The sequence below is a fragment of the Melospiza melodia genome, chromosome 19, assembly GCF_035770615.1.
Source record: "Melospiza melodia melodia isolate bMelMel2 chromosome 19, bMelMel2.pri, whole genome shotgun sequence".
In the NCBI taxonomy this organism is placed as follows: Eukaryota; Metazoa; Chordata; class Aves; order Passeriformes; family Passerellidae; genus Melospiza; species Melospiza melodia.
Window position 1 is genome coordinate 831,262 of NC_086212.1, and position 27,535 is coordinate 858,796.

Sequence of the window (27,535 nt, forward strand, 5' to 3'; positions counted from 1 at the left end):
CGCGCTGTACGTCGCCTGCCGCCGGAGCCGCGTGCCCACCGTGGGGAGCAGCCCGATGGAGGGGAACGGCGTCTCCCTGACCCGCATCCTGCGCTCCGCACGCCTCAGGTGAGCGCCCCGCCCGCGGGCCGGGCCCTGCCGGTGCCGAGCGCCGGGAGTGCCCTGCCGTGTCCTGCCCCTGCCCTGCCCCTGCCGTGCCGTGCCGTGTCCTGCCCCTGCCCCTGCCCCTGCCGTGCCGTGTCCTGCCCCTGCCCCTGCCCCTGCCCTGCCCCTGCCCCTGCCGTGTCCTGCCCCTGCCCTGCCCCTGCCGTGCCGTGCCGTGTCCTGCCCCTGCCCCTGCCCCTGCCCTGCCCCTGCCCTGCCCCTGCCGTGTCCTGCCCCTGCCCCTGCCCCTGCCCTGCCCCTGCCCTGCCCCTGCCGTGTCCTGCCCCTGCCCTGCCCCTGCCCTGCCCTGCCCCTGCCCCTGCCGTGTCCTGCCCCTGCCCCTGCCGTGTCCTGCCCCTGCCCTGGCCCTGTCCTGCCCCTGCCGTGCCCCTGCCCCTGCCGTGCCCCTGCCCTGGCCCTGCCCCTGCCCCTGCCGTGCCCTGCCCCTGCCCCTGCCGTGTCCTGCCCCTGCCCTGGCCCTGTCCTGCCCTGCCCCTGCCGTGCCCCTGCCCCTGCCCTGCCCTGCCCTGCCCTGCCCCTGCCCCTGCCGTGCCCCTGCCCTGCCGTGCCCTGCCCTGCCCTGCCCCTGCCCCTGCCGTGCCCTGCCCTGCCCCTGCCCTGCCCCTGCCCTGCCCCTGCCCTGCCAGAGCCGCTAGCCCGGGTGCCGCACCTTCGCTCCCAGCGCTGCCAGCCGCGGCGGGCTTAAAGCAGTAAATCCGCTGCTATTACAGATGGAAATTAGATGCAAACATTAATTTCCAACTTCAAGCCTTTAGGAAAGCACCTGTGTCGGAGCAGCAGCTGTTCTGCACACGCCAGTTGTTTCTCTCAGTAGTTAATTTTACCACAAACATCTCGGCGTGTGCCATCCCGGTATAAGGTGTGTCTGGCTCAGGATTCAGGCCAAATTCCGACGCAGTGCTGGTTTTTCTGGGAACACAGCACTGTTGGTCACAGAACTCACCTTCTGCACGGCCCCCGGCGCGGCTGCCCTGGGGACACGGGGCTGGAATGTTGCTCTTGCTCGTTCCATTTAAAGACCCCACTTCACGCTGAGCTGCTGGAGGGGTTGGGAGTTATTTACATCCTCAGCTGACAGGTGTTTGTGCAGGGAACTTTGACAGGCATCTACTCTGGGCTTGTGTTGTTGCCTGTCCTGCCTCCACCTGCACTTTGCTGCCCACCCCTGCCCTGCTCTGTACAGCCATGCTGGCAGCCTCCACGCCAGTTTAATGTTCCTGTACCTTAAAGAGGGTGAAGGAGAAATCCCAGAGTGATAAAAGACAAAAAGCTGATAACATATGGTTTGGGAGTCTTATCAAAATAAATTGTAAATCCACATAGTAATTATGTCAGTCTTCAAAGGAGTGAGTATGTTGCATTTTGGCTTTTAAAATTTTAGAATGGAAGTTAGTTAAAGCTCAAAACAGACTTTTCTTTTTTTCTTTTAAGTTTAATTCAGTTTTTTAGCAAAATGAAGAAGTGGATGGACATGTCAAACCTGCCCCAGGAATTCCGAGAGCGGGTTGAGAGGCTGGAGAGAAATTTTGAAGTGTCAACTGTGATTTTCAAAAAGTTTGAACCAATATTTTTTGATATATTTCAAAACCCTTTTGAAGAAAGTTCCAAACCGCATCGAAGCAGGAAGCAGAGGTATTTTTTTGGATTTGATGTGACTTTTCCCTGGAAAGAGTTAGACTCAATATAAGTTTATGAAAATTAATTTCCAGAGTGATGGTGTCTCTTTGACTGTGAAATGCAGCCAGTGCAGAGCCACCCCTGAGCCCAATGGGTGCCACTCAGGCCAGCTGGGCTCCCCATGCAGCTGCTGTTGCACAGGAGCTGTCCCACGGAGAGGGTGTCAGGGCGTGCTGGGGACAGGCACCATGAGGTGGGTTAGCTCCCAGGCACAGTGAGATCAACGCTTGAAACGTTTGGCAGAAATAGCTGAAACAGCACAGGAGTGTTTTGTGTTGGCACAGTGCTGGCTGGGGCTGGTGTCACACACAGCATGATCCCCCTGCTCAGGGCTGTCACATCCCTGTGGCCTCCACGCTGCCGTGCTTGCCAGATGAGTGGGAACACACATGGGAGGAAGTTACAGCTGATGTGCTCGTTTTTATGACAAATTTGGGAACTGAAATGAAATTTCCTTTCGGGAAGGGAAAAGGAATCTTGCGATTTCAATGGGGACCAATAGAGGAGTCTTTGGTGCATGTCCCTGCCCTTGGTGTCATCTTCAACACACACATGGAATGTCTGCCTAATTGAAAGGATCTCATCCATGCTCCCTGCAAGAATATGTGGCTGTGACAGCTTTGTAGTGAGATTGTAACCCTGGGGATGAGGGAGCCAAGCTGTGGGTCTGCAAGGTGTTTTTGTCAGTTTATGTGGGTTCTGTGGATGTGAGGGGGGATAATTGTTGTGGTGCAGTGCTCCAGTGTACTCCCACAGGCAGAGTGCAGGGGAGGTGCTTTGTTGGTGTTCCTTTCACAGAGCAGTTTTGGTTGGTGCCACTGTGGCTTTGGCTGCCCTGTGGGTTGAGTCATGTCCTCCTTGGTCTTCCAGCTCCATGGGCTTGGATAGTTCTGCTCCAAACAGGCGTCAGCAGCTGAGCTGTAGTACGAGCTATAATTGCCTGTTCTGAAGGGATGGCCGATGCTTTAGTAAAATATTTTGGAAAAACCATCACTGGAATATATGTAGCCTTTGTCACCTCCCCACGTGTGGCTGTAGGAGGGTTCTGTGGGAGGTGTGACACCCGCAGAATAGTGTGGCAGGGTCAGAGGCCAGAGGCAGCCTTTGGCTTGGGAACAAGGTTGGGAAGTCGTGGATGTGTGCAGGACACTCTGGAGCTAGGTCAGGCATTGTCTGTCAGGCAGTGAGAGCTGAACTCAGGACATGTAGCTTATATTGTGCCTTAATGTGAAATTAAGACAGCGGCTCCAGCTGCTGTTTTGAGCAGGGAAATGGAATGAAATTTGAACTGTAGAACAAGGTCTGGCTTCCTGGAACTGAAGAGTAACTTCTCCCCCTGTTGTTCTTGGTGACAGGCGGGTGCCATGCAGTGTCAAAGATCTCTTCAACTTCTGCTGGACTCTCTTTGTGTACACTAAGGGTAGGCTGCTTGCTTTGCATGGTTTGTATACATTCCCAGCTGTCAACTTCTGTTGTGTTGCTTGACGTGATGTGCTGTCTCTTAAAGGTAATTTCCGTATGATTGGAGATGATTTAGTAAATTCCTATCATTTACTTCTGTGCTGCTTGGACCTGATTTTTGCCAATGCCCTTCTGTGTCCAAACAGAAGAGATTTGCTAAATCCATCATTTAAAGGTATGGTGGGGATAGATTATTTGCAATCAACTGTGCTTTGTTCTCTTGGCTCATTTGAAGTGAAGTTGAAGGTTGGTTGTGTTTCCCCTCCCCTGGTTCCCAGGCTTACCAGTGGAATCCCACACTCTGGAGATGAGAGGCTCTGAGGATCCTCCCTGCATCATTGGCACGCTCTGCGAGCTGCACGACGGGCTCCTGGTGGAGGCCAAGGGCATCAAGGAGCACTACTTCAAACCTTACATTGCCAAGCTGTTTGATAGGAAGGTACATCTTGTGACTTTCATCAGCGCTTGCTGGTGCTCCGTGGTGGTCTCGAGATCATTTAAGTCCTGCAGGTTCCACAGGGAACTTGTTAATGAGCAGAGGAACTCAGACTGGCTCAGGTTTTCTTTGTATTTTAGCAGGAGCAGAATTCCCTCACACTTTTAATGCTGTGTGCTGGAAGGTCTCCTCTGTTTCAGCTTTTTATGTCCGTAAAGAATCTTTCCTTTTTTGGCACTGTGAAACTGAATCATGAAGGATGGTGTTTTCTTCAGGCAAAGGAAAAGTGATCTCCTTGTGAAATAATTGTGTGGAATGTCTGTCAATGGGGTGTGTGTCCTGCTGCTTTTCTTGAAGTTGAGCAAAATGCTTTGAAAGGAGAGGTCGAGGTTGCAGATGTACAAATTGTCCTGGCTAGTTCTGATCCTGGAAATGTTTTCCAAGCTCTGTGGAAGCTTCTTTGTAGTTGCTCATCGAGCCAGTCCCTAAGCCAGCAGTGAGCAGGTGTGGCATTGCAGGGCTGGCTCTGAGCAGTGAATTTGTCTGGAGCTTGGATCCAGCTGGGCTTTGTGCTCTGTCTTGGTAATGGCACTGTAGCCCTTTGGTCCAGGCCAAAAAATAAGTCCGGTTATGCACCTAAATCTCGGGATTTTTTACTAAAACCATCATGCTCGCACACCTGAAACAGTTTTGATTTTATTATCTAAGATACTTCTGCTTTTTATTCTTAGATCTTAAAAGGAGATTGTTTGTTGGATCTTTGCAACTTTACAGAAAATAGGTAAGTTACAGCTTTTGTTCTCAATCATAGGGCTTGGTTCATGTCTAAAGCACAGGCCTTTGTGTACTGAATCTCAGTTTTACTGTTCCATTGTGTTTCCGTATCTAATGGGTTTTGAGTATTTGACCACCAAAGCTGCTCTCTGGCTGAAACACTTTCTGGATCAGAGGTGTGGCCAATGTCAGGAGTTCAAGCTGCAGGGATTTTTTCTTGGTACCAGGTTTTTTGGTGCTTGCTCTGATTTTCTGGCAACCATAATCTTTGAATAATGTAATGCAAACTAAAACCTTGGCTCTGAAGGTTACAGATGTGCTTCTATACACATATTATTTCCAAGTAGGGAAATCTCTAAATTTATTTCTCTATCTCTAATTGAGTGTATAAATCCGTGGATATGGCAGATGGACTCAAAAGAAAAGGAAGCAATTGCAAAACCACAAAAAAGAGGTGAACAATTTCAATGGGAGCAAGGTGTCGTTGTTTCAGAAACTCTGAATTAGCTTCTGAAAGCTACTTTAAATGCAAACTATAAAAAATCCTTGTCAATTTTTTTGCCTTTTGCAAAAATACCTATTAATTTGTTTCTGCCTTTTGTTTGTGAGCTTTTAACTTGTTGGTTTGCTTTGGGAATTTTGAGCTAAGACTCAGTTGTTTTAACAATGTAGATAACACCTCAATTTAGATATAAACTCGTTTCTTTGATCATTGAAAATTGAATTTCTCCTAGTATTTCTACTTTAAGATTAATAGTCTTCCTTCAGTAACACTGTCATATGGAATGATACAAGGGTCCCTTTTCTTTTGCAAGTAGTCTGACATCTCAAAGACTCTTGTAAGCATCTCTGGGTTTGTTTTTTTTTTGTCCAGCTTTCCACAGACCTTTACATTTTCCTAAAAGACATGGAGCAGCTGAACCTGTGATGCAGTAGGGTTTCCTGTGTGATCACAGGTTGCTTGTGCCATGAATACATTGTTATATTCCATTATTATACATGCTGGAACTGCATTCCTGGCCCAACTGCAGGCAGGATTGCTGGTGCAAACCATTTCTGATTTTCATCCAGAAGTTCCATTCTGCTTCCCAAGTATATGTTTAAAGCCTTGCAACCTTGGTGGGATTAAACATTCCTTTTTTCCAGCTGGGTTTGGTGGAATAAAGAAAATGAAGGACTTGTTTGGTATCACATGTCAGTGATGATTTTAGAAATAAAACCCAGTCAGGAAACTCCTCACTTTCCCCTCCTCTGCACCATTAGGAGAATTATGGGCTACAGAGTGGCAAACCCAGAAGTGCAGCATTGGGTGCAGTACTCCCTGGGGAGAACAGTTAAATCTGTTGGGTGCACAGATTTAACCTCTGAGCAGCTGAGCACTTCCGGATTGGTTTATTCACAACTGGCGTGAAAGCCAAGTTGGTTTTTCCCTCTTCTTACTGATATCCAAATTCTGGTGGAAGGGTGATTCCTGCAGTGATCCTGGAGAGCTTTGGGGTCCAAGGGCAGGCAGGGATGACCAGGGCAGGCTGCTCAGGGAGGTGGGAGCAGCACTGCTGCCCAGAGCATGAAACTCTGACCCTGTGCTGGTTTGGGGCAGCACCTGAGCTCCTGGGGCACCTTCTTTGTTTTTCAGCAGCTAAACCTTTGCTCTCAAACCTGGGCTTCTCTTTCAGCAAAGCACTGAATAAAGAGTATGAAGAATATGTTCTGACCGTGGGTGACTTTGATGAGAGAGTTTTCCTGGGAGCTGATGCTGAAGAAGAAATTGGCACTCGAAAATTCCCTGCAGATGTGCCAGGAGAGAAAACAGCAGCACGAGCTCACATGGAGTGTCATCTGCAGCAGCATTTTGAAAAGGTGATTCATTTAACATGGCAAGCTCACTTGAAGATCTCCTTCCAGTTTTCTCACCCTTATGCACTCTTTGAATCGTTGAGGTGACTTGAAATTTCTTCCTCCTGAGAGAGGAAGATGAACACAGGCTTCAGTGCTGTCTTGCTATAAGGAGAAAAGGTGGTATCTTTTTTCCTGTGGAATTTTTAAAATAACTATTCCTTAAACAGAATGAGTGCACTTTCATGCGTATAGTTTGGTTTTGTCCAAGAAAAATCAGTAAGTAATTAATACTCAAATACATATTTGAGTATTAGTTTTGATCGAGCTTCATTTATACCCCATAATCCTACCACAAAACCTTGACACCCACTGTTTCATTTCTTAGGAAAGGAAAAGTCAACTTTTCTATGGAAAATAGGATTCACACATAAGCCTTAACAAAGTCTCTCTTCATTACAAAAAGTAGCCTATAAACAGAGTTAATGTTTCGCTGTGTTTAAAAATGTATCTAATGAAGCTGACATGCAGGAAAACAGTTGCTTGATGACTTTTTAATCTTGGATAAGGGGGAAAAATAGTATTGGCTGTGTGAAAGAGCCATATACTGTTGGATTTACATGTCAGTTAAAAAAATAAGAATTCTTATTCTGTGGTACTGGTGCAAGTGTAAATGAATCATAGGTCTTGGCTTTTTCTCCCAAATATAAGTGTATTCTATAACCAAGCACATTAAAGATGGGAGTTTGGAAAGGGTTTTTTAATTCTAAGCTTCAGTTTCTGTAGTACAATAATATTACTGTTTATGCATAACAGCTGCAGGCTTTACCTTTTCTCACTATTTGCCTTGTGTCTTCAGAATGTTGTCAGTTCAGATAATTAAACCAAAAACTTTATTGTGTCACTTCCAGACAGCAGGATCCAAATAGATGAGTACAGGCCACAGAGCTCCATCTGCTCAGTGCCACTTCATCCTTTGGATGGAGGATGTGGGGAGGCCAATTTCCCAGGGAATGTTCTCCTGGAGCCTCTCCTGGGCAGCTCTGCCACCCACTCCTTGTGTCACCAGCTAATGCAGCTGGCAGCTCAGAATGGAAGCATGTGCTTCCTCTTCCTTGCCCTGTATTTTCAGTGTTCAAATAAATCTAAAAAGTTACAAGTTTTAATATTTTAGGTCTTGTTTTACTGTGTTTTAGTTGTAAAATCCCCTTGAGTCAATTTTTGTCTGCTCAAAGATTTGTTATATTTTCTATTTATGGAGATTATATTATAGATATATTTTCTATTTATGGAGATTTTTAGTCACTTCTGAGCTCTCGGGTGAAGCCTTCACGTGGTTCTACTAGTGATGTAATTTTAATCTTTAAGGAATTTTGCAGGAGATGCTAATTTGGAAGGTAATTGAAACAGTGTTGTTGTCTGATTTCTGTTTTTTATTTTTCTCTGTCTGACAGAAAAGGTCATTTGCACCTTCAACCCCACTGACTGGCAGGAGATACCTGCGAGAAAAGGAAACTGCCTTCACTCCTGTGGCCTCAGCCACACAGAGCGTGAGCCGTCTGCAGAGCATGGTGGCTGGCTTGAAAAATGCACCAAGTGAACAACTTACAGCTATTTTTGAGTGAGTATGTCCACTTCAGCTGCTTTCATTGACACAGAAACTCATCTTTTGGCTTTTTTTTTCCATTTGGGGCAGAATATTTTGGTCTGTGTTTCTGTATTATTTCTTGTTGAAGGATTTTCTGTTTTCTTGATGATCTCTCCTGGAGAAGGATGGCTGGACACACACCCCCCATCTGACTTGTCACCACCATTGTGTTAATGGAGCTTCAGCTTTTGCTGATCTTGATTTATCTGTCTGCCTGAAAGCCAAATGCTTTTTTTATTTGTTTACATTTAAAACAAGTACTTATCAATTAAAAGCTGTGGTGACCATGTTGGCAGAGATTTTGGAGAAGGGCTTGTTCAGCTGAACAAGCTGCAGTCTTTGCCCTCAGCTGGGAGGATAAAACTAAGAGCACATACAAGCTGCCCATTTCTCCTTGACACTGCTGCAGGGTGTGTTGGTGCTGCCCCATGGCACAAGGATGAGCCTCTCATGACCCTGGTCACTGTCAGTGCTGGCCTGGAGTAGCAGCAGCCACGTTTCCCACTCAGGATGTTCTGGTGCTTGTTCCCTGAGCACACTTCAGATCACTGCCTTCCTCCCTGAGCACAGCTCATAAAAAGCAGTCGTTGAATAGTAAATACCTGTGAAGTTACTGGGTGTTTGCCTAATATCTTTCCAAGTTAAGGTCCTGCTGTGTTACAGTGTAAGGTCTCCAGATGTATTTTTACAAATCAGAATGATATTTAGTATTAGCACTTAATATTTGAAGTCCGAAAGCAATGTTCTTTTTAAAGTAACAATCGTAAACAGGTGAAAAATATTACTTTCTGTTCTCATCTTTGGAGTTTTGTACATTTGAAAGTTTTGCTAGCACTAGTTCCTAAAAGTTTACAACTGTGCTCTGTGGGATACATTTGTTTAGAATGTTTCTTTGATTGTTTTTATAAGGACTGGTACTATTTATACTCTACAATTAAGACATTAATGTGTCTGTAATCTCTAATAAAACATGTGGTTGTTCCAAATAATAAACCAGACTGTCAAGAAAGAGGTAAATATTAAAAAGGGAACAAGAATTGAATAAGCCTTTGGCAAGAGCTGTGATGAGCACTTTCCTCATCCTGGATGTGAGTTCAGCAAGCACTCAGGTCTATGTACTGTGTCCCTGGAAGAAATGGAGAAACTATAGTTTGGACTGTGTCATGTTCTATGCTTTTCAGTATTTTCTTTTTCAAATTAAAATTCCATGGAAAAGCTTTGAAGTTAATTAGAAGGCTTTGTTCAAAGAGACACTTTAGCTGATTTTAGTTCTAACTTTTCAGAGTAATTCAGTGTCTTAATATGACACAAGCCTCGGGACACTGTCCTCTAAAACAGAGTTGCTGGAAAATTCAGAAGCATTCAGAATGAGCATCTCCAGCTAGAGATATTATGGCCCTTTTTTATGGCAGTGACAATGTGGAGTTCATCAGTTCCCCCAGTCTTGGCAGGGAATGGGAAGATGCTGCTGCCTCTTCCCTCTGAGCTTTCCTGTGCTGCCTCAAGCTGAGCCTGGCCAGTGAGGTGTCGTGGGTGCCTTTGGATGGTTGGTTGGTTGGATGGTTGGTTGGATGGTTGGTTGGATGGTTGGTTGGATGGTTGGTTGGTTGGATGGTTGGTTGGTTGGATGGTTGGATGGTTGGTTGGATGGATGGATGTTTGCTTGGCTGTTGCAGTATCCTCCTCACTCCTGGCAGGTTCCTCTTCCTCCTCCCTGCTGCTGTGGTTCTTGCTTTCTCCTGTGTTTGTTCAAGGTCTGCAGATCCTCCCTGGCCCTGTTAGGAAGAGAGGACATGATGCTTGTGTATGTTTTATGTTTTCCTCTGTCTTTGTGATTCAGGTTCTTGCTGATGAGGAATGCTTGGTGTAATTGGCTTATCTTTTTATTTTGATTTTATGGTTGTTGTTTCTTGATGTTTATGTTTTAAACTGGTTATTAATTTATATAAACAAGGCTTTCTTTGCCTTTGGCTTCAGGTCTTGTGCCCGCAGCCCCTTGGAAAGCATCATGAGCAGAGTGAAGGAAATTGGTGAGACCTTCTGCTGCTGCTACACTCAGTCAACAGATGAGCAGCCAGGATCTCACATAGGTATGGACTGAAAATACTAAACCAGGGCAAACAGAATGCATACCTGTACTGTTTTCTGTATTTAATGCAGTGGGGCTGGTTTTATCCCAGGATACACCCAAGCAGAAAACTGCTGCTGTCAAACAGTACACTGTAAAGAATAAAAATTTATGGCAGAGTAAACCCAAGACTGCAGTTCAAACTGGGATGACCAAGAAATCATGGAAAAGTAACTCTTGGCAAGTGTAAACTTGCAATCTTGTTAGCTTTATAATTTCAAGGAAACTGAAAGCAAATAGGAAAATAATTATTGCAAAATTGCATCACAAGAGATATTACAATAAATAATCCTTTAAAATATTTATGGAATTTCATGCTGTGTCTGGGACTAGTGGATTTCTGAATTTTTTTTTTGTTGTTTGCAAAGTATATATATACTCATGCGAACTATTGTTTTGGATGAGAACAGGTGCTGGTCAGTTTAGTCTTAACCCTGTTTGTGCCAGTAGCATTTAACTTAATCTCTGTTGATTTTAAATTTCAGATTTTGCTGTAAACAGATTAAAACTGGCAGAGATCTTGTATTATAAAATCTTGGAGACTATAATGGTGCAAGAAACACGGAGACTGCATGGGAAGGATCTGACTGTAAGTAAAAAACCAGTGAAAGATGAGAACACTTTTTGTAGCTATTTCTTGGGAGTTTATCTTCAGGCAGTTTCAGATCAAAGTACTGTAAAGCACTCTGTGTATGTTGTTAATACTAAAAAGGGGAAATATGGGGAGCTGCCAAAATGTATTTTTCTTCTACAGTTTAAACCAGTATAACTATCATAACTAAACATTTGAATTTCTGTTGCCTTCTAGAATTACAACTTTATGGACTGATGACTTTTATTATCTTCTTTACCCAATGAGCAGTACCAATGCTTCATGTTAGACAGCACTACATTTGCTCTGCTTTATGATGCACAGCAATGAGGCCAGCTCATTTGTCCACAGCATGCAAAATGTGATCATTTTGGTGTTGTTACTCTACTTCTGTTCTCCTCAACATCCCTGTAAAGAGGAGGTTGTAGATTGTAGTAGGAGTCCTTGTAAAATCTATGTATTGTATAAGTGGCCTTGCCCCAATCCTAGTTGTTGTAAATGAGCTACAGCTGTGATGTCCTTAATTGGGCAGCAGCTGTGGCTCATGAAGGCAACTGGGATAAAAGGGGGTGGGTTGGCCAGAGGGAGCCTTGGAGGAGCCCTGACAAAGCAGCAGGAACAGCACTGCTGTGAAGAGCTGCTCATGAGAAAACCACCCAGAAGGTATGGGACTCTAGAAATAACATAACAGCAATATGATTACAATAGTAGATGGGAGAAGAGGACAGCTTCTTTCCAGCAATGAGCTGTGTAGTGTCAGTGCCACAGAATCCCAACCTGTGTTTCCCAGTTGAGAGGGCAGTGCCCGTGGTGTGCTCTGTGCAGGCTCTCCTGGAGCAGGATGTCTTTCACCGCTCCCTCCTGGCGTGCTGCCTGGAGATCGTGCTCTTCGCCTACAGCTCCCCTCGCACCTTCCCCTGGATCATTGAGGTGCTGGACATCAGGCCATTCTACTTCTATAAGGTAAATAAGCACTGGCCTAGGACAGGATTGGTGTTAAAAATGGCTTGTTACTGGATTAAGAATCACAGAGTCCTCCCTAGGGAGTCAGGTGAGGCAAGGACTGATATTAGGCATGCATCAGGATGTCACTATAAGACACAAAATAACACAACGTGCACACACTGGTCTTTCAAGGTAAAAAGGGACTTTTTAATTTCTGACTCCAACGTCTATAGATTTCCAAAAGTGACAGCTGATTGGAGGGTGACAGTGCCACCTCTCCAATGACACTGGACAAACCAACAGTCCATCAAATTTCTTCTCCTCTATAAAGGAATGCAAAACAATGAATTATTTACATAAAGTGTGTGAGAAAGTTTGTTACAAGAATGTAAACATCAGAAGGCTTAGATAATCTTAAAAAATCAGGGCAACATCAGGCCTATTCTAAATGCTGGCTGTCATGAAATGTGTTACTTGGAAGGTGTAATGCTAGAGCTGAAGCTGAAATATAAAGAACAAAACCCATTTTGTAAATTGTACTGATCTTTAACATACTGCCCTTCTACTAGACTAAAGCCTTCAAGCATATATTTTGTTGATCTTTATTGACTACAGTGTAGTTCTAAAATAGCAGATACAGATCTGAAATACTGGCTTTGGCTGCTACTACTTATCACAGGCTTGCTTTGCTAAGTTTGGGGTCTTTTCCTTTATGTGACAAAACATAGAATATCGTTTCCAGTGTTTTCTCTGGTTTTGCTCTTCATTTAACCACATTTTCCCCACTTCCAATGTAACTTGATTTTTGACTACTTCAATCCTTTTATCACCTATCCATATACCTCCAGCTTTTGCTGGATGCCTAGCAGCTTACTGGGGTTAGTTCTGAATAAATCAAATAGTTCTCTTTAGATGACAGCAACCAAAAAATGGAAGCCTTAGAGAAAGCTGGTTCATTATCTGGCCTTCCTTTTTCCTTTACTGCTCAGCTGTGCTGTAACAAATCTGTCAATATGGCTGTGGCTGTTGGTAGCCTCCATCAAAACTGGTGCACATCCAACTTTATGGAACAGATTTATGTTTGATTTGAATTTTCTCAGCTATTAGTGTATATTCTTGCAGCACTCTTATTTGGACAAAAATTGCCTTTCTAGGGGTCTCACACAGGAGAGACTTGTGACGTTTGTAACTTTGTTCTCTAGGAGTAGCTTCTGTAGCAGGAATAAACAAAACTGGTCTTCCATGGAATTTTTGTGGCATTTCCATCCTTGGAGCTTTAGCAAAACAGGCTGAATGCTGCTCTGATGGGAATAACACAGGGTGGATCTTGTGTTGGAGTATGATACTGCAGTCAGCTCTGTTCAACCCCCATTTGTCCATGTTAAGGGTTCTGAGTGCTCCTTAAATGAAACTTTAAGCAGTGGTTTTCAGCTCCTCATGTTATGGGCTGCTTGTTGGCAAGAGCTGAAATGCTGGGGCTGTCACATCCCCTGTCACATCCCCAGCTGTACCTGATCACCTGTCCCAGGTCAGTGCTGCATGTGCCCAGTGCCTTCACTTGTGCACAGTTAGCAGTGGTGAGAGAGGCCCTAGAAACCCCAGAGTGGATTGTTCTGCATTGTGGCATATCTGCTGTCCTCTTCCAGCTCCAGGTTGCTTTGGGAAAGGGGGTTAAATGAAGAGGGGTGGGGAAGATGAAGATGTGAGGTGGAGGCTGGAGCACTCTTGTGTTGATATTTTGAACAGGAGCCTGAAATAAATAACAGGTAGATGGTGTTAAACATGAGCAGTGTGACATTGCTGTGTGTCGTTGCCATCAGGTTATTGAAGTGCTGATTCGGTCTGAGGAAGGACTGTCCAGAGACATGGTGAAGCACCTCAATAGCATTGAGGAGCAGATTCTGGAGAGTCTGGCCTGGACTCGGAACTCAGCACTCTGGAATGCACTCGAGGCCTCAGAAAACAAAGTCCCAACCTGTGAAGAAGTATGTGATCTCATTCCTGTTACTAGGAAATTCATGTTCTTTTTGTCACTTTTTTAATTTGGAAAACTGTTCAAATGAGATTGTTACTGCAGAAAATCTTCTATTAATAGATTGTCACAAAGAAGGGAAATTAATTTATCTTAGACTGACATTTCTTACTTCCCAGGTGATATTTCCCAGTAATTTTGAGGCCAGCAATGGAGGAAGTGGGTTTGGGCACTTGCCCATGATGCCATTATCTCCCATAATTCATCCTCGAGTGAAAGAGGTTCGGACAGATCTTGGTGGGAGTTTAAGACGAGGTAAGTTTAAAGCTTCTGATATTATTTGAATGTGTGAATTTGGGGAGAGGGTTACAATTCTTTGTAATTGGAAAAAGCATCCTTGAATCTGAATTGAGAGTTCGGAATTGTGAAGTTTATTTGAGCAAGAGAAGGTCTAGATGCACCCAGACAAACCAGTGCTGTGACTAACTGGCTGCAGACAGTGCTTCCCTTCTGGAGTGGAGAAGATTTTGCTGCTGGCTTGATGCTAGGATGACCTTACTCTGAGATGGATTGTCATCAACCACTTATTGTCCATTGATGTTCAGATTTTTCCAGGATTGGTTTTTTTGTTGTTTTTTTGGTTTTTTGTTTGTTTGGTTTTGTTGTTGTTTTTTTGTTGGTTTTTTTTGTTTTTGTTTTTTTGTTGTTGTTGTTTTTGGTTTTTTTTTTTTTGCTTTCTGTTAGTTTACAGTCAGTGAGTTTGACTGGATTTTAGCTGACTTTTTTTTTTTTTAGATATAGTGACAGAGCTACACTTAACTCCCGCTTCCTACAGAACTGTTTTTGTGCTGGGTGGAGGACAGTGCTTTGCCTGCAGTGTTCTGTCCTCTGAAGCTGCTCTTTGCAGATTCCTGGATCTCACACAGAACTGTCTCCTGACACTGAAGGGTGCAGAAGCAGTGCCAGCACTGCTGTTTCCTTTGCATGCTTCTCTAGTTAGGAATTGCAGCTTTTGTTGTATCCCAGACACTGGCCCTTATGTTCTTACACGTGCTCTGTGAACTGGTGGGTTGTGTAATGTTGTCTCCTTCAGTGTTTGTGTGGCAGCAAACGAGGCAGTTTGGTGATTTTTTAAAATACTCCTTGGGAAGGAGATGTACGAGCAGTTTCTGTGTTGGGGTTCGCTGATGGAAGAGGAACCAGATTGGAGATGGTGTCTTACATCTGTCTCTCAATCCCTGCAGTCTCCAATCAATCTTACCTAGCCAGTTATCCAGATAATTTCTGACTCATGGGAAATAGGAAATTCTTGTCGCTGTGATTGTCACAGACTGCAGCAGAAATGCAAAAGGCCTGTGAGCAGAAGCCTGGTACATCAGTGCTGTGTACTTCAGGTTTATTACTGGAGCAGATGTTTGAAAGCAACAGGAAAGCCGAGAGGAACTGGGGTTATGTGAGAGTGGAGTCACCTGCCTGGGAGCAGTTTAGAGAGAGTTTGAAAGCCAGAACAAAGGGAAGGCAGCATGTCCAAGGAGTGTGGTCAGGGTTTCTTGTAGAGGAATGTGTTCACAGGAGTAACACTTGCAAAAATTCCCTAATTGCTAGGCTGACTGGAGTAAGTACCTCTCATCCTGTGTGTTCCTCAGTCTCTGTGGATCAGAGTGACTGCTCAGCTTCCATGTGATACCTGATGGCAGAACTGCACTGTCTGGGGTGACTGCAACACTGAAAAAAGTCAGACTACAGATCTTGTTCTTATCACCTCAGAACAATGAATTCTGAGAGCAGGCCTGAGCTATAAGTGATCTCTGCTGGTGTAGTTGGAAGGTATCCTTTCACCTTCTTTGCAGAAGTATTTCCATTAAGCTGCTATTGTTAAGGTTTTGTCGGGTTTATTTTTTCTTCCTTGACATGCCAGACATGCAGCCATTGTCTCCAATCTCCGTTCATGAGCGCTACAGTTCTCCTACAGCTGGGAGTGCTAAGAGAAGGCTCTTTGGAGATGACAGCCCCAAAGAAACGCAGATGGAAAAAATCTTAACGAAGGGAACGAAGCTGACAATTGCTCCAGCATCAAGCGTCGGTGCTGAAAACATGTCAGCATCTCCTGCCCAGACAGTGCTGACCATGACAACCACTACAGGACCAGGAAAAGCAGGACAGAAGGTCACTATCCCACTGCATGGTAGGAATTCTTGCTGCTTTTCTTCTCTACTAGGATATTTTCTTTAGTCTTAAGTTATGCTTAGACCAACCATGCATCTTGAAAGTGTGTTGTTTTTTCTTTTTAAAAAAACAGTTGCTTTGTCAACACAACTATCCTGGTTTGAAGGACAGGTGTCTGTGAAGGAAGGAAACCTCCCTTGGAATGGAGAATATGATCCCCTTCCCTCTGAATTATTATAACTTTGAAATGACAGGGCTTTCAGGCAGAGATACCAGAAGAGGAATAGCAGTTCCTTGCTAGCGTGTGTGTGTATAAGAAGGCAAACCAACCCCAAGGCGGCAGCACCGACGAGCAGACGCAGAGCCCCAGGGCCGGCCTTGTCGCGGCTGCAGGCCCCTTCCCCTGCGCTGCAGTTCCGGGCACAGCCAGCAGGGGCGCTGGTGGCTCCTGGCCGGGCAGGGCGGGGCGATGATTCCCCCGGGGCTGCAGGGGGCGCTGTGGCGCGAGCTCGGCCGCCTCTCTGCGCACGGCAATGGCGGCCGGGCTGGCGGAAGGGATGCGCAAGGGGCTGCCTTGGGAACCCTCAGGGACGGCCGGGCCCGCTGCACCTCCGGCTGGAGAAATGGACTGCAGCAGGAACCTTGGCAGCAGCTGGAACGGCAGAGGCGAGCAGATCCTGTTGTAATAAATGAGATGTAGCAGAAACTGCAGAGCTGTGGCCCCTGAGGGGTGCCCCAGCAGGCACGGGTATGGCACTACAGGGTAGTGAAAACTCAGAAAAGCAGCAAAAGAAAGGCAGGGGTGGGCAGGGGTCTCCTCTGCAGCAGCAGCATCACACTGCCAGGGAAGTGCATCCTCCGGGACGGGGCTGAACACGGGGTCCTGGTGTTTTCCTCTGAGGCACCCGAGCAATGGCAGGGTCCTTTCCAACGAGGCAGGGTGCCAGTGATGTCCCCGTTCAGTGGCTGCTCTGATGAGCAAACGCTCACTCGTGGCACAGAAGCAGGACAGGGCTGGGCTGCAGCAGTGAACTCCCCACAAACAGCAGCTGGAGCATCCTGCTCTGAACCCAACGGCGAGAGAGGGCGAGGAGCCGAGCCAGCCTCTCACCACCCAGCCAAAATTTGAGGTATCTTTTATCTTCCAAAGAGAAAACCCACCAGGTAAAGACAGTAGCCAGCCGAACCCTTCCCATCCTTACCCTGAGCTAAGGCAACTTCTTTTATCTCTCTACCAGTAGTTTTTGTCTCTTAGAAATGTATGGGAGAAAATTCCCTGAGAAAAAGAAAACAAAAGTAGCAATCCTAAGCTCCAACTGCTACTAAAAAGGTTAAGTTTATATTGACATCACATCCTTGGAGACATCTGATCCCTGGCAAACACACTGATTGATAAGAGATCATGTTTGTGCTCTTTCCAGTTTTACCTCACACATTAATCGGTATTTCAGTTCTCAGCTCCATTAATGATTTACTGCAATTTGTCTTAATTTGTCTGTTAAAATCTCCAAAGGCTCTGGAACTTCTAGATAAGAGTTACATGCTAACATTAGAAAAACATTGTGAGACTTCTGTTTTGTGGCATTTTGGTGATACTTGAATATTTCTGAAAATGATACATGAGCAATGAGTTTATAGCCATTCTTAATTTAAAAATTGGGTCTATAGTTAAAATAAAAATTCTGCACTAATCATGTTTAAGGAGATTTTCAGCAAGATAATTTGATTACTGAGGAAACTAATGAGGACTGTATAGGATATGCTGCCAGTTTTGCAGAATAAGAATTAAAAAAAAAGAATGCCCACCTTCCACCAATAGACTGGAAAACCAAGTACAGAAATTGTGATTGCTTGTAAACTTTGTACTTTAGGATAACCTTTAGAAAAGATCATTCACCTTCAGATTCTCCTTTTAAACCTTACCAGAAATGTAATTTCTACTATTTCTAAAGACTCTGTGGGACAGACTGTAGTACAGAGGATGAAATGTCGTCAGTATCAAATGTTCATAAATGAGTTTGATTTGCTATTTGACTTTGCAGCATGAAGAGAGCGGCCAGTTTATTTCTAGGTATGTGTATCCTCTCCAGGTATTTCAAATGACATGGGTGGAATCACCTTGATCCCCATTTCGATTAATTTAGGCCAGCCATGTAAAGTGGATGCTCAGGCTCCCTGCCACCCTCCTGGGACCCAAGGAGCAGATGTGGCGCTGCCCGTGGCCGGCAAGCCGAAGAGAACGGGCTCCTTGGCACTGTTCTACAGGAAGGTGAGTGCCCGTCCTCGTCCTTGGCACTGTTCTACAGGAAGGCGAGTGCCCTTCCTCCTCCTTGGCACTGTTCTGCAGGAAGGTGAGTGCCCTTCCTCAGAAGGGGACTGTGCTTGTGCTCCTGTGCAGGAGTTGCAGGGGGTGGCACGGTCGGGGCGGATGGCGATGAGATCTCTCTGAAGCCAAGTCACATAACTTGTAGTTTGTTACAAAGGGCGTGGGTGAAGGGCCCTGCTGGGAGCTGCCAGCCGCAGCTCAGAGCAGGGCCCAGAGAAGAGAGGCTTAAAGTGTAAGAGAGTTAAAGACAAAGGTTTAAGAGCAGAGAGCAGGTAGAGAGGAGGGGGTGAAGGAGTGCAGAGGGGAGACAAAGAAAGAAAAGGGTGCAAAGAAGATAAGGGAGAAGAGAGATAAGAGCGCGAAAAGAGAGCAAAGTTCTCATTACAATACAATAAATCATCTTCAGTGCTGAATATTCAGATTCTCGTTAATTAATCTACTACAGCATGCATATCTTATAACATTTCTACACAACCTATAAGTATCACTACATTACCATACTATGTTTACATGTTAAACCTTAAATCTTATTCTTTGGGCCCCATCTGCCAAGCTGCAAGGCTTGCTCTGACTCTTAGGCCTGCCTGCTTGCAGAGAGAATTTTCTTCCGGGGGGATTACATTCAACTGGTAACAACTAAGGTATCTTAAAGGTTGCTTTCATTTCAATCTCACTTATAGTTTCTATATTCTCAAAATCTTTTGCCAGGCAGTCATATTTAAAAGGCTTTCTTGTTTCATCCTCCCCAACATTCCTGGCCATGCTGGAGCCTGCCTCCCTGTGCACCTCCCAGTACCTTCAGTCCTCGTGTGCCTTGAGCTTGGCACATGCAGTCCTTGTATACCTTGAAGAAGAAGGTTAAAAGATGTTGAGTGTTGCAGAGAGTCCAGTTTTCTCCTTCCTACTGATGGGATTTTTTTTTTCTTTTTAATTAGAAGCTTCTGTTAATAAATATCAAAGGCATACTTGACTTCAGATTTTACTTCTCTTGGCTATTTTGATTGCCCCCTCATTTGCAAGGGTTAGACAGAGCTGACATGAGAGGGTTTTCCTGTGTGTCACTCATTCAAAGCTGCACTGCTGTGGATCCAGCATTGGAGATGCTCCTTTGCCACGTTTACATCTGCCCAGCAGTGCTGATCTTGCTGGGCTGGGGGCTCAGGAAGCAGTGATGAATAACATAGTAGCTTAAGGTTTCTAAAAAGAATGAGATTGAAGTAATGCAGGATTTAAAGGTTAAGATCTGGGTGTCCTTCAGAGTAACTTCAGATGACTTACTTAGAGTTGCTTTCATTCTCAGTGTGCATTTTGTGAAGGGTCTTTGGAGAAAGGGTAACTTGGGCTAGATGACTACAAAGAATATATCCCTAAATTAGTCTCTCTCTAAAATACTAGAAGATTTTCCTTTGCTGTTATTTTCTTACTAGGTAAGTTTTATTTTCTGAGGTTTTCCCCTTTGAGGGTATCTGTATAGATACAGTAGATCTTGATAAGTTCTACCATGAACATTCTTTAAGGTACAGCTTAATAAAAAAAATAATTTCTGAAAACACTTGTAAGCCACTTCCTTTGTCTGAACTATTGGTTCTTTAATTTTGCCAGTGACAGGCAGTTTCTCTGAGAAAGGATTAAGGATTGATCAGTCACCTGCCAGTTGGGAATGCTGCATTTTGGAAGTTTTACTCTCAGCTGGGGAGAACTTCAGGCGTAGCTGTGTCTTTGACTAACCATGTCATAGACAACATAATTCCTCTTAGTTATGAGGAAGAACTAAAACCTTGACTTATATTTGTAGTTAAATTTTGACTTTCCATTTACAGTGACCATTGTACTCAGAATGATAATTTTCCCCTACTTTCCTTTCTTGCTCCTGTTCAGTAGAGCAAGTGAAAGTGACAGCACCCCTTCCTGCTTTCCAGCTTAAGGAAAGTGCCTAATTAGTGAGGGATATGGTATAGAAGCTGTAGGCATAATGTTTTTAGGAGGATTTTCTGCAAGTGTTAGAGGTTCAACAGTTGGAGAGTGGACAGCTTAGTCTTTGAATCCCAAAATTCCAGAATGATTTTGGTTGGGAAGTACCTAAAAGATGGAATCATTCCACCCCCTGCCATGGGCTGGAACACTTTCTGCTAGACCACACCCCATCCAGTCTGGCCTTGAACACTCCAGGAGAGGGCAGGAGCAGCTTCTCAGGGCTTCACCCCCTCCCAGGGAAGGGTTCCCTCCCAGTGTCCCATCTGAGCCTGCCCTCTGGCTGTGGGAGCCACTGGCACTCCAGGCCCTTGTTCCAAGTCCCTCCCCAGCTCTCCCAGAGCCCCCTCAGGCAGCAGAAAAGGCTCTGAGGCCTCTCTGGAACCTTTTCTCCTCCAGGCTGAACAACTCCCACCCTCCCAGATCTTTCATGGCAGCGGCGTTCCTTCCCTCTAATCATCTTCGTGGCCCTTGTAGAATACCTCTGCTTGGATGTCTCTTGTTTCTGCAGGCCAGGACAGGCTTGTTTGGCTTCACTCTGTGCTGTGTGTCTTTTCCTCCCAGGTGTATCACCTGGCAAGCGTGCGCCTGCGTGACCTGTGCCTGAAGCTGGATGTGTCCAACGACCTGCGCAGGAAGATATGGACGTGTTTTGAGTTCACCTTGGTTCATTGTGCTGACCTTATGAAGGACAGGCATTTGGACCAGCTCCTCCTCTGTGCTTTTTATATCATGGCAAAGGTAACATGCAGTTTTAAGAAATTAATGGGATTTTATGTTCAATTTTATGTTCAAAATATCAGGTGTGTTCAGCATTTACAGTGTGACTGATTCGTGTCGTATTACTGGAGGGAAGGGGAAGGTCCTTCCAAGAAGTGGATGAAGTCTCAGTATGGTTTTTTTTTTCCTTGTTTTGCATATCTTAGCTCACTGGCTCATTGATGGAAATTCTTGACAGAGTTTTTCTTCTCTTCTTGGGTGCATTCACAGTAGCACTGGTTCACACAGACAAAGCACTGTGTGGTCTTATTGCCCTGTATTTGTTTTCTGTCCCATTTGTCATCTTGACAATCTGTTGATCTAAACTAAAAATTCCATTATAATTACAGAATTAGGCAGGTGCAGAAATTTGCAGGAGCAAATTTATGTGAGGTGGTTTTTATTCCCAAAAATCCTTTTAGCTTTTGATGATTCAGGCTGAGGAATTGAGGTGGTTGCCTGTTGTATTTCATTTCTTGTTTCATTTGCCAGCTTTAATTTAAGGTGGTGTTAAATTGGATTGTGAAACTGGACTATTGGTTTGACTCAAACTTGAGCTGATGGTTACGGTGTCCATCAAGCCTAATTCAGACACAAAATTCAGGAGGCTGGATTACCTTTTCTTGAGGGCAGATGAAGAGTAGCAGTGTGTGGAGGGAAATTGATGTTTAAATTGTGGCTGTCTGTGCTCTTAACTGCAGCATGGGTTAGGCTCACCTGATGTCAACACTGGTAGCAAAGCCATTTAATAGTGCTCTATATTTTATCATGTAATTCATCCATTGTTTCGGGGTTTTTTATAATCCAAGCTTTTGAATGCTGTCTCCAGTGCAGTGTGAGACCTGACAGCTTAGCCAGAGACATTGATGCATTGTCTCCTGGCTCCTACTACAAAAACTGTTGCTTGTCTGCTCTTAAAATTACAGATGTAGGGCTGAAAAACAGAGTGCTTTAAGAAATGAGCAATTTTGAAGTAAAAAAGCCAAGTGAAATTGCATGTGTGTACCTGCCTAATGTCTTGTTCAGGATTTCCCCACTTTCTGTTTAGAAAAGTTAGGGATCCAGTTTCCAAATTCACAAAACACATTTTTGACTTAATAATATTTCCTTTCTTTAATTTTAAGTGTCACTGGAAGAAAAGTCTGGAAAGGAGTAATTCCTAAGCATCATAACTAACAAAAAGCTTTAGTAGCTAAGAAACAAGGAATTCCTGAACAAGAAAAATCTTTGTTTCATGCTCTCATCACTAGAGATAAATTTTTAAATTATGTATCCATAGTAATACTCCTCAAAAAGCTGAATACTGGACCTAGGCAGTGCAGCCTTAACACTTTGCACTTGGTCTTCAACAGCCTTTTCTTTTCCAGGTAACCAAAGAGGAAAGAACTTTTCAGGACATAATGAAAAGTTACAGAAATCAGCCCCAGGCAAACAGCCATGTAAGTCCTTAACACTGGCTTTACTTTTTGTAAAGCTCAGAAGTGGCTTTTGAAGTCTTTGTGCTCATAAGAGAAGTGAAATCCTCTGCAGTGTTATACTTGCTCCTGTTCAGCTGGATTTCATCTAGTCTCCTGACCTGCTTGCTTTCCTTGACAAGAGGGTTTTTCCTTGCTATCTTGTAGGTTTATAGGAGTGTCTTGTTGAGAAATACTTCTGATGATGTTCCATTGGACAAAAATGCAAACCCAGATATGGAGATGACAGAAGGTGAGTACAGCAAAGGAATTTGCTCTTTTCAATAACATGCTTGGGGCTTTTAAAGAACTGAACAGTCAAGTAATAAGTGGAACAAGTTTTACAGTTTTAAGTGTATTAAAGAAAAATAAATGTATTGTTGAAAAAGAAACCATCTTGTAAGTAGCTTTCCTGTGTATTAGGTATGGAAAATAACCCTTCCTAGTTGGAAAGAATATTTAATTTCATCTACCTAAATTTGGTTGCTCAGGGTGGAAGTGTTTTCTTAGTATGTCAATGATACTGTGGTTCTTGGATGGCAACATTGATAACAAAGAAGAATGAAGATAAACAGTACCTGGAATATTATGGTGGGTTTTTTTAATATCATCTATTCTGAGGACTGAAGTAGAAAGAACTTGTTTCAGAAAATAAAAATGCTAACTCTCCAGCACTGCCATTTTCTTATATTCAGGTTTCTTTTAAATAAGTAATGGTTTCTTTGCTCTGGGTTAGAGAAGAAAAGGGATCAGAGTGGTATTTGAGAAAAGGATGGAGCTGTGCCATGCCTGTTGTGAGTGGCATGTCAGGAAAGTGAGAGATCAGCCCATGTATGAGCCCATGAGCAGGACACACGTAGAATTTAGTTTGTTCTTTGTGGCAAATTCCCTCTGGGTGGGATTCATCTGCCTTAATGAATATTAGAGCCATTTTTAAAGGCCTGTTGAGGATTCTGTCAGGGTCATGGAAGGTGCTGATCTCCTCTAAATTCTTACACCTCCACAGTTACTGGATGACTTGGAGTATCTGAAGTGACACTGGGCTCTGGTATTTTGTCAGACATATATATGTGGTTACAAAGTTCTTTAATGGCTTCTCCTACCAGACTTTCTTCAGTTTATGGACTCATGTCTCCTTTACACAGTATTAACTCCAGGTCTTTTGATGCCAGTTCACAGGAGCTGTGCTTGTGTTGTGAGAGGAGGAAGGCAGATGGACAAAGGAGTCACTTATGGGTGTCAGCTGGAGCTTTGGATGTTTGTCTCAGTGCACTGATTGCCAGAGACTTTGTGTGCTGCTCTATTTTACTTGGCAGACAGCAGAATGCAGGACACATAGAACGTTGTGTAGCACTTCAGCTTAATTAGGGGAGAGCAGACATCAACAGAAATACACTTGCTGTGTGGCTACAGCTTTTCCCACTTAACAGAACACGCCTGAACAAATGGTGTCATGAATGCCTTGGTGCAGATCTGAGTTGAGCACCAAGTTTTTCTCTGCTAGCTGATCACAACAGGCTTTCAGAGAAGCCAAAAGCTGGGAGCTGTCAGACTGCTTAAAACTTAGTTTTAAGACCAAGTAATGGCTTCGTACCACTTCCCACACTCCCCAGAATAAACGTGGAAGAGGGGGTCAATTGTACTACAGTTTCTTGCTACAGCTGTTTCCAAGTTTGGAATAAAGGTTGATACTGGCCTTTTTAGACATAACCCACAAGCCTGCTCACAGCAAATGGTAGCTCCTCCTGATGTTCATAACCACCTGCAGCACACCCTGCTCCTGGCTCAAGCACATTTCTTGAATTCCTGTCATTGACTGGTCAATTTATGGACAAGTTCTTGCCAGCTGGACATCGTAAGTTCAACTCTGAAGTGCCTGTTTTGCCAATGCTGTAGTTTTGAAATCTGAAGCTCTCTTATTGTTAGACTCATCTGTGAAAGCTGGCAGCTCCTTGGGACGGTCCACAGCAGAGAATTTGAGTGAGTCAGAAACAGAGGAGAGAGGAGATCTTATTAAATTTTACAACGCAGTCTACGTAGGAAGAGTAAAGTCATTTGCACTGAAGTACGATATCACAAACCAGGATCATGTGGTAAGTCAAGTATTTTGGAATTAATACTCAGAGTAATTTTTTCTGGCAGTTAAATGTATGTCAGTAACTTTATCTTGTCACCTGATGTGGGTCAAGTCAGATAATTGGAGGTAATGGTATGAGCACTTGCTTTAACAGTCTTTCAAGAGGACAAATGTAGATGCTGCTCAGTTTGCAAACCCATTTCCAACTTCTTTACATCAGTGCAATACCGACTTCTCACACGCCTGTAGACTGTCTGTGTAAGGCATCTGGAATATTAATTCCGTTGCTTGGTGTTACTTGATCTGTTGTTTCACTGTCATGAGATGAAATACTCCAAAGAAGCGCTGGGAGTGTATGAATGTTCTCTAGGGTGGGTCCCTGCTGTCAGTGTGTTGGCTGAGCAGCCGTGTCCCCCGTGCAGGTGGAGGCGCCGCCGCTGTCGCCGTTCCCCAGCGTGCGGCCGCAGGCGGTGTCCCCGCGGCGAATCTCGCAGCAGCACTCGGTGTTCGTGTCCCCGCACAAGAACGGCGCCTGCCTCACGCCCCGCTCTGCCCTGCTCTACAGGTTCAATGGCAGCCCCTCCAAGGTACACGCTCAAACAAGGCTCAAAGTGGTTGAGAAAGGGTTAATTGTCTTTAATTAGGATGGGGTCTAGTGCAGTTTTGATGTGTTATAATGAGCAGCCTCTCACTTTGCACTAAAGTTAGAATTCTCTATGTAGACTCCACCACTCAGAGGTGCAGGATAACCGGTTGTTCACAAGTTTGAAATGGAGTCAGAGTAACTCATTATTTTTGTCTTGATGGCAGAGTTTGAAGGACATCAACAATATGATAAAGCAAGGTGAACATAGGAGTAAGAAGCGAGCAATAACAATTGACAGTGACACTGAATCCCCCTCGAAGCGACTCTGCCAGGAAAATGATGATGTTCTACTGAAACGTCTGCAGGATGTTGTCAGTGAGAGAGCAAATCACTAAAAAGCTTCTGCTGTCTGTGGATCTCCAAGTTACAGAGCTGGATACAGCATTGTGCTATTTATTTCTTGCTTTTGTATATAGACATCTGTCAAGTTCCTTCAACACTGAACTTTCACCTGACTTCCACAGGACACAAAAAGTAAGAGTTATGTAGGAAATGCCAGTGATCTTAATGCCCAAAGATCACACTGTGCTATAACTTACTCTGAGCTGTTTTAGCAAAAGAGTGTTCTGTGAAACCCATATTGGATGTTCTCAAGCCCCATTTGGAGCATCATGAATTCTGAGTGTAACTCAGCTTAGAATACCAGTTTTATTATTAGAATAAGAGTGATAAAGAAATTAGTGACATCAGTGACGTTTCCTCAAGCTTTTGGCAGTTAGAGAAGAAACTTACAAAGTGCCTTATTTGAAAGGAATACAGAATTTTATGTATTTTACTGCGGAGTAACTGGAGGGAAAAGAAATAAATTATTTAGCCTCAGGAAGAGCTGAGTAGTTTTGAACTGTCAGAACTTATGTTAAAGTGTAGGTTGTGACATGTATCTGACAGCTTTTGCAGTAACAAAGGCAATAATCTAAAAATACAAATAGTGGTGACTTAGGTTGGACTCTGGTAAAGCTCACGGTTCTGTGAGCCTGAATTCCCTTTCTCTTGAGCCAGTGGTGCTCCACTTTGGAAGCCACAGAGCAGCCTGCCCTAGATGTTCATACAGATGGCAGCTCACCCATGAGAAAATACAGTTACAGCTGAAATCAGCAGCTGGGGCTTGGCCACGTTAAAGCTGTTCAAATGTACACGTTCTTATAACAATTTGAATGTCTTGTTTTTTCCTGAAGACCTTTAGCCTCTTGTGTAGTATCTACACTGAATGTAAGCCCATCACATAAGGAGGTGTGTATGTGTGAGGTTTTATAGCTGTTGAAGGCTTGGGTTCACTGGAAAAGTAGAAGTTCCAGCATCCAGTTCTTGTGACTGAGTTTTTAATGCTGAAGATCTGGTAGGGTCTGTTTTACCAAAATGGAGAAAAGTCAGGGTTTACTCATTACTGTAAATCAGTAGTTTGATCTTATTTTATAATTGTATTTAAGGTTAGAGCCATAGAGAAACTTCTCAGCACTGTAATTTTCAGTTTCTGTGTAACTGAACTGAAAAAAAAAAAGAACAACTACACAGGACTTATTTGAGGGGCTCTGTTTCCTTCATTGGCTGGGTGGGTTAGTATGTGAGATCCACAGGTCATGAAGAGAACACTGCCATGATTTTGAGCAGCCTCAGCAATGATGAAGGAGAAATTAATTTCTAAGTGTAGGTGTGCAGGAACACTACTCAGCAAGGAGTAGGAAGTTTACAAACTTGGTTTTGAGTCATTAACTACTTGAACATTTGATATTTTTTTAAACTTGTTTACTTTCAAAAAAAGGTGCTTGCCCATGGAGAGCTGCAGTATGAGGAAATGGCTGTGCAGTGGAATAGGTTTCATGTAGATATTTAATTTTATTCAAGTTTTAATGTTTGCCTTCATATTTTCAGATAAAAAGTGGAGGATTGCAGCCTTTCTGCAATAGGATAGGAAATTTATGGTTAGGCATGACAGCATCAGTCTTTCCATGGTATTGTATGATGAGAGTTTACAACCATTGACATGGTTTTAATTCAATATCATGTGCACATCTCCTGGTGTCTCTGCTCCCCACACTGTCACTGCCTTCTCTGACAGTAGACAACTGATGGAGCCAAAATCCTTAATAACTGTTATGTATAGTGCTTCTTCAGTAGGAAAATGAATGTACTACAACTGGATGCAGTTCAGAATTCTTCACCTTTTTAGGTGATGTAAAAACTATTTTGGGCTTGTTGAACGGCTAAAACAATAGCTTACATGAAATTTTTGTAACGGTTTCAAAGTGCCTTCACATGTAAATCTGTATTTTATAATAAACAACTAAAAAGCATTTTAACCTGTGTTGCTGCATTTCCTGTTGTTTTGCTGTGCCAGTTCATTAAGCAATGCCTTCTTATCTGCATTTTCTGTAATATCGAAGACCTTCATTATTTTTGTGCTCCCTCAGATTTCTTTGGGATTTTTTTTTGTGTTTGAATTCGTGACATTTCATATGTTTTGTCTGAAGTTTCCTCCAGACATTTCTTTACTGTTTGTTTTTC

At 44.0% G+C, this 27,535-nt stretch overlaps 1 protein-coding gene across 5 annotated transcripts; it reads left to right on the top strand.

Moving 5' to 3' along the window:
* RBL1 (RB transcriptional corepressor like 1) lies at positions 1-27,330 on the top strand. 5 transcript variants are annotated; one of them, XM_063172076.1, is made up of 21 exons: positions 1-108; positions 1,597-1,797; positions 3,198-3,262; positions 3,350-3,478; positions 3,582-3,742; positions 4,471-4,520; positions 6,190-6,373; positions 7,804-7,970; positions 9,975-10,087; positions 10,611-10,714; positions 11,543-11,680; positions 13,483-13,647; positions 13,814-13,949; positions 15,553-15,819; positions 17,945-18,069; positions 20,662-20,838; positions 22,224-22,295; positions 22,479-22,563; positions 24,237-24,403; positions 24,810-24,974; positions 25,198-27,330. In XM_063172076.1, exons 1-21 carry the CDS (start codon positions 56-58, stop codon positions 25,366-25,368), a joined length of 2,895 nt encoding a protein of 964 aa, XP_063028146.1. In that variant the 5' UTR covers positions 1-55; the 3' UTR covers positions 25,369-27,330. The 5 variants fall into 5 exon arrangements, with proteins under 5 accessions (XP_063028146.1, XP_063028147.1, XP_063028150.1 ...); XM_063172077.1 differs by lacking the exons at positions 24,810-24,974; positions 25,198-27,330 and having other exon boundaries at positions 17,891-18,069; positions 24,237-24,800; XM_063172080.1 differs by lacking the exons at positions 24,810-24,974; positions 25,198-27,330 and having other exon boundaries at positions 17,891-18,069; positions 23,483-24,329.
* Positions 27,331-27,535: the final 205 nt, after the last annotated feature.

Bases quoted from the DNA above. Each gene is read 5' to 3' on its own strand.
- RBL1 (XM_063172076.1), top strand. From the start codon at position 56: ATGGAGGGGAACGGCGTCTCCCTGACCCGCATCCTGCGCTCCGCACGC. The intron at 109-1,596 runs GTGAGCGCCCCG...TTTTCTTTTAAG, and splicing joins CTGCGCTCCGCACGCCTCAG to TTTAATTCAGTTTTTTAGCA. The intron at 20,839-22,223 runs GTAACATGCAGT...TTTCTTTTCCAG, and splicing joins CTTTTTATATCATGGCAAAG to GTAACCAAAGAGGAAAGAAC.